This window comes from Scyliorhinus canicula, chromosome 13 (genome assembly GCF_902713615.1).
Source record: "Scyliorhinus canicula chromosome 13, sScyCan1.1, whole genome shotgun sequence".
NCBI classification, from domain to species: domain Eukaryota; kingdom Metazoa; phylum Chordata; class Chondrichthyes; order Carcharhiniformes; family Scyliorhinidae; genus Scyliorhinus; species Scyliorhinus canicula.
In genome coordinates, this window is record NC_052158.1 from 67,913,937 (window position 1) to 67,926,266 (window position 12,330).

Genomic DNA, 12,330 nt, shown 5'->3' on the forward strand with positions numbered 1-12,330 from the left:
TAAAGCCTGTTCATTCACATGTTATTTCCCCTCATCAGAAACATACTCAATGAAACATGCTCTTGTAACAATTTCTGTCACAGCAAAATCATTGTCCTAATTTAACTTCACTTCATTGTGTTCAGAAACACACCTTGTGCTGATGCGGTCTGTAAAGACAGTCACACTATCATGTTGAGGTGTCAATTCATAACAAGTCTTGAAAAAGATTAATAATTAAGGATCATAAAACGTGTTCCGGAGATTCTCAGTTTCTTCAGCAAGACTTGGGTCAACCCCAACATTACGCTGGTGTGTGCAGAACAATACTCAGGGTGACGCTGTTCATGAAGGTTTGATAGGATCTCAATGATAGCATCCTTGAGGATCTGCAAACCTGCCCTGAAATTCGACGGACTAATGGCACATGGAAGCCCCGCTCTCTGTTTCTGCTTTTCACAGGCCATTTATATGAAATCCTGGGGAATAATATTTGGGAGTGATGGGGCAATGGAGTGAAAACATAAACTTTCACCAGGAGTTCCCCCCCCCCCCCCCCCCCCCCCCTCCGTTTCATTAGATTATTTGCTCAATTTCCCTACCTCTCTCCCTTCCAACACTAGGTTTGTGAAAAGTTCCAGGTGACAGGATATAGGTTGAAGTACCTGAAAAAACACAAGTTTGTGATCTAGTCGAATCCATGAGAAGTTTTGATCTTGTGAGCGAGATCTTTCATTGTTTGCGGAAGATCCCCAATTCAGAAAAACAGAAGCTGCATGTTCGTCCCATTAGGATGCTGTTTCCTCTTGAAGCAGACTGAATCCACAGGATCCAGTATGGTTGCTTGTACTTAATGCTACTGAATACCTTTCTTTCTTTTCTTTTTATATATTGCAGATGTTTTATGTCGACAAAGTTTGCTCGATTGCAAAGCGGCAGTGACCCCCCCTCCCTCCCTCCCCCTCCATGCTGATTGTGACTTGTTGATGAATCTATCCTTTAGTCGTACATGTGTGGTTGTCCACGGTCACTGTCGCCTGGCTGGCTCTGGCTGGCTTTTGATGCTGATTTGTATTGCTGCTCTTCGTCCTGGCACTGTGGCGTGCTATATTTGTTGGATGAAGATTATAGGTGGTTCTACTTTGGTCACTCAGGGACTTTAGCCTCTTTCCCCGCCTGCCCCCCCCCCTTCCCCCATACTTGAATACAACCACAACAATGGAAATCTTATTGCCAATGGCCAGTTAAACTGCCGCCTCAGCAAATTCTATAGCCTATGTGTTAAATCTAGTTAAGCAAGCATCAAGTGATGCATCTTTGCAGTGACTCCACAAGAATTCACCAAATGGATTATTATGCCAGTTCAATATTCACATTTGTGTCTGTTTTCAAAATTTCTCTGCTTAACCAGAAGTATAGACACATTCTTGATAAACATGGACCACAACAGGCGATCATGAGTAGACTGATTAACCTTGCCTCCACAAATTTACCGATGGTTAAATTATTTGACAAAATTTAGCCTCACGAGGTGTGTCGCCCGAAGATTATTGAGGCCGCTGGATAATGGATGGGCTTCCTGAGGGATTGTTTGGGCTGTTCTTCAGGTTCCACGCATGGCTGGCACCAATTAACATGACACCTAGCGGCAGAGATGAGAGCAAAAATTTGCCTTTCTCGCAGACATTTAAGCCTGTTTCATAAGATAAAAACATTGTCCAAGTTTACCTCCCGAGTTAGATCCAAAAAATTCCAAAGTAACAGATCAAAAGTCCTGCTATCAATGATCGCCTTAAAGTGGTCAAACATGAGGTCAACAATAGCACCAAACCCAACATTGATTTGTTGTCAACTGCTTGAGAAGGACACATCCAAGAAAATCAGTCACAGCTCTTGGAATGATGTTGGTTAATGGTCTAATATCGTTTATTAGACCGATATGTAGGTCAGCATACAGTACCATGGAGTGGCAGGACACTGATCCACACTCCTCTAGTTTTTACATAAAGTGGCTGCACCACTTCCTGTTGATGTTACTAAAGAGTAGTGCAATGCAGAAAATAAATTCCTCGTGACGGGTGAGGTTGGGAACCATCGGTAAGGGGTTTAAGCTGGAGAATAGCTGAGGAAAAGTTCTGGATCTCTGCAAGTTTGCTCTCTGCACCCCTTGTGAGGTAAACAGTAAAAGATTTGACCCATTTAAATTCTTCCTTCCCCCATATGTTCTGATTTAATTTGTAGCCAGCTTCTGGACAGCTTCCTATCTTTGGGCGTTTGACAAATGAGGCGAACGCCTCCACTTTTCAAGGCTACGATCTTCGCCAGATCAAGGACTGAATTCTCCCCCATGATCCCACCTGAAATTGAGCAGTCTAACACCAAATGAGGAAAGGTTCCTGCAATGTGGCCTCCCCTCACCCTCTGCATTTTTGAAATCTTTATTCCTTTTGTGAGTATCGCTGTCAAAGTCAGCATTTGCTGCCCATCCCTAATTGCCCTTCAACTGTGTGGCTTCCTAGACCATTTCAGACAGCAGTTAAGAGCCAACTACATTGCTGTGTGTGTGGGTAAGGACAGCAGATTTCCTCCTGAAAACTGGTGGGTTATTACAAGAATCGATGATAGTTTCATGGTCCCCATGATTTTATTAATTGAATTTACATTTCACCATTTGCCATCATGGGAGTTGAACTCATGACCCCAGACCATTAGCCTGGACCTCTGGGTTATTAGTCCAGTGACATTATCACCATGCCATTGTGTCTCCCATGCAAGTGGCTGCTCCTTCCCTGTCCACTACATGCACATGGCAGTAGAAGGATGGGTTCCGGTTCCCTGGTATATTTTCCTGACACCCACCTAGTTACTGCTGCTTCTTGGAACCAGTAAGTGGAAGATGCTTATAGCTACATTCTCATATTTCAGTTTGACATCTGCCCATCTTTCTGAACCCTTCTCAATCCTGACTCATTCCCCTCGTGCAGAGGTCAATACTCACCCGCACTATGCTTCCTTTTGGCAGCAAAAATGCGACCATGCATCAGTGATGGAGGAGGGGAGATTTTTAAATGTTAAAGAGAAAGGACAAGGCAACAGTGCAGAGAATGGTATCGTAAGAGTGCACCAGCAGACAATGCCAGAGTAGGGATAAATGGTGAAAATGCTGAATTAAAGGTGCTTTATCTGAATGCATGCAGTGTTTTCAACAGATGAATAAATTGATATGGTCAATGGAAATAAATTAATAAGATATGGGAGCCATTACAGAGCCATGGTGGCAAAATGACCATGCCTGGAATTTGAATAGTCAAGGGTATTTGATAGGAAGAAATGAACAGGAGGTGGGGTAACTCTGTCAATAAAGGATTTGATCAGTGCAGTAGTGAGAAACGACTTTGGAGGATCAAAGTGTAAAATCATTTTGGGAGATACAAGAAATAGCGAATAAAACAAATAGGAATGGTTTACCGACCCACTGGCAGTAATTGCACTGGGGAACAGGGTATAAATGAAGATGTAATGGGGGCTTTTAAGAAAGATACTGCCATGGTCACAGGAGATTTTAATTATCAAATGGATCAAATTGGCAAGAATAGCCTGGAGGATGAGTTCATCGAGTGTATTTTAGACAGTTTCTTAGAACAATATATTCTGAAACCAATGAGGGAACAGGCTGGTTTAGACCTGTTAATGTATAGTCTGAAAACACCCGATCTCGGCACCTAAACAGACTCAGGCCTAGTTAGTACTTGGATGGGAGACCATCTGGGAATGCCAGGTGCAGTAAGCTTTATGGGTGGCATGGTAGCACAGTGGTTAGCATTGTTGCTTCACAGCACCAGGGTCCCAGGTTCAATTCCTGCTTGGGTCACTGCCTGTGCGGAGTCTGCACGTTCTCCCTGTGTCTGCGTGGGTTTCCTCCGGGTGCTCCAGTTTCCTCCCCCAAATCCCGAAACATGTGCTTGGTGAATTGGACATTCTGAATTCTCCTTCTGTGTACCCGAACAGGCGCTGGAGTATGGCGACGAGGGGATTTTCACAGTAACTTCATTGCAGTGTTAATGTGAGCCTACTTGTGACAATAATAAAGATTAGATTAGATTAGAATAAAGGGCAGAAAAACAGAAAATTATTTAAATGAGATTGCAGAATTCTGTCACACCGAGGTATCTGGTGTCCTTGTACATAATTGGGAGGGCAAATGGAATGTTGACCTTTTTGCAAGGGGGGGGGGAATATAAAAGTAGGGAAGTCTTGCTACAATTGTACAAGGTGTTGGTGAGACCTCACCTAGAATACTGTGTGCAGTTTGATCTCCTTACTGAAGGAAAGATATACTTGCATTGTAAGCAGTTCAGAGACGGTTTTCTGGGCTGTTTTTTGGGATGAAGGGGTTGGGATTGTCTTGTGAAGAAAGGTTGAGAAAGTTGAGCCTGTGTTCATGGAGTTAAGAAGAATGTGAAGAGATCTTATTCAAACATATAAGATTCTGAGGGGGCTTAACAGGCTAGATACGGTTTCAAAATAAGGGGTCTCCCGTTTCTGATTAAGACGAGAAGAAATGTCTTCTCTGAGAGTCATTAGTCTTTGGAATTCTCTTTCACAGAGTGCAGTGGAAGCTGGGTTATTAAATATGTTCAACGGTGAGATAAACAGATTTTTGATTGGCACGGGAGGTTGTGTGAGACAAGGAGGAGAATGGAATTAAGGCCATAAATCAGCCATGATCGTATTGAATAGTGGAGCAGGCTTGATGGGCTGAATGCTCCTATTTCTTACAGCCTTATCACTCCAGACCCAAGGACTTGGCTTGGGTCCGGGGCGAATTTGAAGGGGTGACTGTAAATGCCACCCCAATGGAATGTCACCTCAAGAGCTCTCATATTGCCACTCCAGGATTGGTCACATGCTGTGCTTACCCTCATCTCTTCTTTAAGAAGGAACTCAGAACGAGGGAAAACTATGCCTGCGACCAACAAAAAGCAAACTCACCTGTTGACTTTGACTCTTCATTCCACTCCTCTGATGAGTGTCAAGCATGTTAATTCTATGTCAGCTACAATTCAGCTTGTAACGCACTCGCTTCTGAATCAGAATGTCACGGATGTAGTCTCCACCAGAGAGATAGAATCCAGGCTCACACCGGAGAGTCACCACCTTTCACATAAAATATTAGATCGGCCCAGTCTACTTGGCGGAAGGATGTCAGAAACTTCCAGCCTCGAAAACACTTCAGGACAACCTGAGATTGTAAAAGGAGCCATATGAAGGCAACAATTTTTTTCTTAGTTTTTTTCCCAAGAATCACACTGAGTTACACATTTAGGCCACTTTCCAGTGTCCATGTCCATCACTTTCCCGATTAGTTTCCTTGTTGAGGTGTGAGGTGTGACGCTGAGATTTTGAAGTTCTTCCTGGCTACTATTAGTTAACATGCAGGTTTTGCAACATATATTGCCTTCATTAAAATGGTGCCATTCAGCACAAATGGTTCCAATGAACTTGCGTTCCCCGCAGCACTGAGCCCCAGCACTGAATGTGCAACTTCCAAAACTACTATATGTGGCTGCGACAATAGCCAGTACATTTGATGAACCTCATTGAAAGATAGTCTGTAATCACGATGTACTTACAATCCCAGAACTGGACCCATTTACGTGTTATTTGACTGGAAGGATATTGAAGAATGGTGTAGGAAGAAAGTAGGTATTTGGTGATTGGTTGGTTGAGTTGGCGTTAATAATGACAATCCTGCAGTTGGAGAGGTTATCATGAGGCATGATCTATATATAAAGCTTAATTGCATTTACTATCTTTGAGTATCTGATGCGTGAAGTTTAGTTGGATCCAGTCACAAAATGACCCGGCTGATCAGTACATAACAACGATCTTCTTTGTTGTGGGGCTCCAAGGCAATGCAGTCTGACCAGACTGTTCTGGTTCACTTGCACTTCAGCCTTCTTCCATAGACACACACCCAGACTGACCATGCCTGAATTCTCATTTCCGCTTTTGCCTCCATGCCCATTTCAAGTTTGCCACCAGACATCCTTCTCCCACAGGTGGGCAGAGATAATTATGCAACTTCTGAGGAATCAGGAATGCCAGCACATGGGTTAAAGAGGTGCAATCTAAATGAAAGGAAGGTGGGCAGTACTCCTTTATGTTGCTGCCAGACACTGGGAGAACTTAATTCAACACAACACAATTGAACAATCTGGCAAAAGACAGGGAATACTGGATCATATGAGACAAATGCAGCAGGACAGGTGAATAGGGTAGTAAAGAAGGTATATGGGACACGTGACTTTATCAGTCGTGGCATAGATTCTAAGAGCAGGGAGGTTATGTTGGAGCTGTACAGGACTTGGGTTAGGCCACAGCGGGAGTACCGTATTCAATTCTGGTCACCGTACTATAGGAAGGCTGTGATTGCACTCGAGAGGGTGCAGAGGCGATTCACCAGGATATTGCTTGGGATGGATCATTTTAGCTATGAGGAGAGGCTGGATAAACTCAGATTGTTTTCTTTGGAGAAGAGAAGGCTGAGAACGGAAGTGGTTGAGGTATAGACGATTATGAGAGACATGGCCAGGGTGGGTAGAAAACAGCTGTTCCCCTTAGTTGAAGGGTCAGGAACAAGGGGACATAATTTTAAGGTGAAAGGCAGCAGGTTTAGATGGGATTGGAGGAAAATCATTTTCATCGAGAGGGTGGTGAGAATCTGGACTGCAGATTCCCAGTGGGTAGGTAGTTGAGGCAGTACTTGGAAGAGCACATGAAATTCCATATTCAAGACTACGGGTCAAGTGCTGAGAAGTGGGATTAGTGTAGATTAATGGTTTTTTTCTTGTCAGTGTAGGCTAGATGGGCCGAAGGGCCTCTTCTATACTATATGATTTTATGATAAATGGACTCAAACAGCAGGGATACTGGGACCAGTACTACCAGCGTTCTTGTACTGTCAGAGACCTGTTTTTGTTTCATTCTTTCACACAATGTGGGTGTCATTGCTGGCTATGTCGGAATTTGTTCCCCATCCCTAATTACCCTTGAGAAGGTGGTGAACCATCTTCTTGAGCCACTGCACTCCATGCGATATGGCTACACCCACAGTGTTGTTAAGGGAAGAATGTTATTAGGTTGACCTGTGACAGCCAGGAATGAGAACAGGACGTTTGGCCAATCAGGCTGCTTTCTTCCAATGATCCTGTAGTGTCTTTGATGGGGGAGGGAAAAGACCCATCGATAAGAAACAGCTAAGTGCAGCGACTGTGTTCAAACTGAAACCAGTGCTGTACACAAACCTGCTCAAAACAATGGGAAAGTTCAAGGTCAAATATGAACCTTTGATCATTCTTATTTTCCAAGCATCCCCAACAGAAGGGGACCTCCTTCAAAAATTCTTAGCTTAACCTCATTCCAACTCAAAGAAAACCAAACAATCTACCAGTGCCATGTTTTATAACAGACCGAGATGTGAAGTCCCTGAGCCAGTGAAGACGTGTAGAACCACCTATGGCGTGAATGTGATGCTGGGTGGAATGACTGATAAGTTTTGTCTTCTCATTTCCAGAGCATTTGTTTACCTCAGTAACCTGCTGTACCCAGTTCCCCTGGTACATCGTGTGGCGATAGTCAGTGAGAAGGGAGAGGTCAAAGGATTTCTACGTGTGGCTGTTCAGGCCATTTCTGGTAAGTAAGAACATGTGTATGAGAGTACCCCAGAGTAAATGGGTGGACAGTGGGTCAGACATCACCCTTTCACACTCTGGGACTGGGTGGGACAGTGGGTCAGACATCACCCTTTCACACTCTGGGACTGGGTGGGACAGTGGGTCAGACAATGTCCTTTCACACTCTGGGACAGTGGGCCAGACACTGTCCTTTCACACTGGGACTGGGTGGGACAGTGGGTCAGACACTGTCCTTTCACACTCTGGGACTGGGTGGGACAGTGGGTCAGACATTGTCCTTTCACACTGGGACTGGGTGGGACAGTGGGTCAGACACTGTCCTGCCACACTCTAGGACTAGGTGGTATAGTGGGTCAGACACTGTCCTTTCACACACTGGGACTGGGTGGGACAGTGGGTCAGACATTGTCCTTTCACACTCTGGGACTAGGTGGGACAGTGGGTCAGACATTCCTTTCACACTCTGGGACTGGGTGGACAGTGGGTCAGACACTGTCCTTTCACACTCTGGGACTGGGTGGGACAGTGGGTCAGACACTGTCCTTTCACACTCTGGGACTGGGTGGGATAGAGGGTCAGACACTGTCCTTTCACACTCTGGGACTGGGTGGGACAGTGGGTCAGACACTGTCCTATCACACTCTGGGACTGGGTGGGACAGTGGGTCAGACATTGTCCTTTCACACTGGGACTGTGTGGGACAGTGGGTCAGACACTGTCCTGCCACACTCTGGGACTGGGTGGGACAGTGGGTCAGACACTGTCCTGCCACACTCTGGGACTAGGTGGTATAGTGGGTCAGACACTGTACTTTCACACTCTGGGATTGGGTGGGACAGTGGGTCAGACATTGTCCTTTCACACTCTGGGACTAGGTGGGACAGTGGGTCAGACATTCCTTTCACACTCTGGGACTAGGTGGGACAGTGGGTCAGACACTGTCCTTTCACACTGGAACTGGGTGGGACAGTGGGTCAGACACTGTCCTTTCACACTCTGGGACTGGGTGGGATAGAGGGTCAGACACTGTCCTTTCACACTCTGGGACTGGGTGGGACAATGGGTCAGACACTGTCCTTTTACACTCTGGGACTGGGTGTGAGGGTGGGTCAGACACTGTCCTTTCATACTCTGGAACGAAGCTCTGGGACAGGATGGTACAGTGGGTCAGGCACTGTTTTCACACTCTGGGAGTGGGTGGGACAGTGGGTCAGACACTGTCGTTTCACACTCTGGGACTGGGTCAGACACTGTCTTTTCACACTCTGGGACTGGGTGGGACCTGGTCAGACACTGTCCTTTCACACTCTGGAACTGGGTGGGACTGGGTCAGACACCTTTCACACTCTGGGACTGGGTGGGAAAGTGGGTCAGACACTGTCCTTTCACACTCTGGGACAGGGTGGGTCAGTGGGTCAGACACTCCTTTCACACTCTGGGACTGGGTGGGACAGTGGGTCAGTCACTGTCCTTTCACACTGGGACTGGGTGGGTCAGTGGGTCAGACACTGTCCTTTCACACTCTGGGATTGGATGGGACAGTGGGTCAGACACTGTCCTTTCACACTCTGGGACTGGGTGGGACAGTGGGTCAGACACTGTCCTTTCACACTGGGACTGGGTGGGTCAGTGGGTCAGACACTGTCCTTTCACACTCTGGGATTGGATGGGACAGTGGGTCAGACACTGTCCTTTCACACTCTGGGACTGGTTGGGACAGTGTCAGACACTGTCCTTTCACACTCTGGGACTGGGTGGGACATGATGAACCATCAATTGAACGTGAGACGAGTTGCTGTAGAAAAGTGGGCTTTAATAAGCTCAATGTTAGCCCTGCGGTCGACTACAGTAAATGGCCGACTGCCGGGCGTGCTGGGTATTTATACCTCGCCCTGGAGGCGGGGTTAACTCAGCCTCTCGATCAATCGGGGAGCCGTCACATGACTGGTCTCAACCAATCGGTCGAGAGGCACATGACCGACCAGGGCCAATGGTAAGCCGGTGTTCTGCACCAATGGCAGGCAGCTATGTTAATCATACCACCACAGGACAGTGGGTCAGTCACTGTCCTTTCACACTCTGGGACTGGGTGGTACAGTGGTTCAGACTCTGTCCTTTCACACTCTGGGACTCGATGGGACAGTGGGTCAGACTTTGTCCTTTCACACTCTGGGACTGGGTGGGACAGTGGGTCAGACACTGTCCTTTCACATTCTGGGACTGGGTGGGACAGTGGGTCAGACGCTGTCCTTTCACATTCTGGGACTGGGTGGGACAGTGGGTCAGACACTGTCCTTTCACACTCTGGGACTGGGTGGGACAGTGGGTCAGACACTGTCCTTTCACACTCTAGGACTGGGTGGGACAATGGGTCAGACACTGTCCTTTTACACTCTGGGACTGGGTGTGAGGGTGGGTCAGACACTGTCCTTTCATACTCTGGAACGGAGCTCTGGGACAGGATGGTACAGTGGGTCAGGCACTGTTTTCACACTCTGCGAGTCTGTGGGATAGTGGGTCAGACACTCCTTTCACACTCTGGGACTGGGTGGGACAGTGGGTCAGACACTGTCGTTTCACACTCTGGGACTGGGTGGGATTGGGTCAGACACTGTCTTTTCACACTCTGGGACTGGGTGGGACCTGGTCAGACACTGTCCTTTCACACTCTGGAACTGGGTGGGACTGGGTCAGACACCTTTCACACTCTGGGACTGGGTGGGAAAGAGGGTCAGACACTGTCCTTTCACACTCTGGGACAGGGTGGGTCAGTGGGTCAGACACTCCTTTCACACTCTGGGACTGGGTGGGACAGTGGGTCAGTCACTGTCCTTTCACACTCTGGGACTGGTTGGGACAGTGTCAGACACTGTCCTTTCACACTCTGGGACTGGGTGGAACAGTGGGTCAGACACTCCTTTCACACTCTGGGACTGGGTGGGACAGTGGGTCAGACTCTGTCCTTTCACACTCTGGGATTGGGTGGGACAGTAGGCTAGACACTGTCCTTTCACACTCTGGGACTGGGTGGTATAGTGAGTCCGACACTGTCCTTTCACACTCTGGGACTGGGTGGGACAGTGGGTCAGGCACTGTCCTTTCACACTCTGGGACTGGGCAGGACAGTGGGTCAGACACTGTCCATTCACACTCTGGGACTGTGTGGGACAGTGGGTCAGACACTGTCCTTTCACACTTGGACTGGGTGGGACAGTGGGTCAGACACTGTCCTTTCCCCCTCTGGGACTGGAAGGGTCAGTGGGTCAGACACTCCTTTCACACTCTGGGACTGGGTGAGACAGTGGGTCAGTCACTGTCCTTTCACACTGGGACTGGGTGGGTCAGTGGGTCAGACACTGTCCTTTCACACTCTGGGACTGGGTGGGTCAGTGGGTCAGACACTGTCCTTTCACACTCTGTGACTGGGTGGGACAGTGGGTCAGACACTGTCCTTTCATACTCTGGGACTGGGTGGGACAGTGGGTCAGACATTGTCCTTTCATACTGGGACTGGGTGGGACAGTGGGTCAGACACTGTCCTGCCACACTCTGGGACTGGGTGGTATAGTGGGTCAGACACTGTCCTTTCACACACTGGGACTGGGTGGGACAGTGGGTCAGACACTGTCCTTTCACACTCTGGGACTGGGTGGGACTGGGTCAGACACCTTTCACACTCTGGGACTGGGTGGGAAAGAGGGTCAGACACTGTCCTTTCACACTCTGGGACAGGGTGGGTCAGTGGGTCAGACACTCCTTTCACACTCTGGGACTGGGTGGGACAGTGGGTCAGTCACTGTCCTTTCACACTCTGGGACTGGTTGGGACAGTGTCAGACACTGTCCTTTCACACTCTGGGACTGGGTGGAACAGTGGGTCAGACACTCCTTTCACACTCTGGGACTGGGTGGGACAGTGGGTCAGACTCTGTCCTTTCACACTCTGGGATTGGGTGGGACAGTAGGCTAGACACTGTCCTTTCACACTCTGGGACTGGGTGGTATAGTGAGTCCGACACTGTCCTTTCACACTCTGGGACTGGGTGGGACAGTGGGTCAGGCACTGTCCTTTCACACTCTGGGACTGGGTGGACAGTGGGTCAGACACTGTCCATTCACACTCTGGGACTGTGTGGGACAGTGGGTCAGACACTGTCCTTTCACACTTGGACTGGGTGGGACAGTGGGTCAGACACTGTCCTTTCCCCCTCTGGGACTGGGTGGGTACAGTGGGTCAGACACTCCTTTCACACTCTGGGACTGGGTGAGACAGTGGGTCAGTCACTGTCCTTTCACACTGGGACTGGGTGGGTCAGTGGGTCAGACACTGTCCTTTCACACTCTGGGACTGGGTGGGTCAGTGGGTCAGACACTGTCCTTTCACACTCTGTGACTGGGTGGGACAGTGGGTCAGACACTGTCCTTTCATACTCTGGGACTGGGTGGGACAGTGGGTCAGACATTGTCCTTTCATACTGGGACTGGGTGGGACAGTGGGTCAGACACTGTCCTGCCACACTCTGGGACTGGGTGGTATAGTGGGTCAGACACTGTCCTTTCACACACTGGGACTGGGTGGGACAGTGGGTCAGACACTGTCCTTTCACACTCTGGGACTGGGTGGGACAGTGGGTCAGACATTCCTTTCGCACTCT

General features: G+C 48.3%; 1 protein-coding gene across 24 annotated transcripts in view; it reads left to right on the forward strand.

Annotated features, from left to right (window-relative positions):
* Positions 1-12,330, forward strand: part of kif1aa (kinesin family member 1Aa) — a 397,377-nt gene that overhangs the window by 256,955 nt on the left and 128,092 nt on the right. For all 24 annotated transcript variants that reach the window (XM_038816644.1, XM_038816646.1, XM_038816647.1 and 21 more), the window contains one exon: positions 7,556-7,674. In XM_038816644.1, the coding sequence (XP_038672572.1) occupies positions 7,556-7,674 (119 nt within the window). The remainder of the gene's footprint in view (positions 1-7,555; positions 7,675-12,330) is intronic.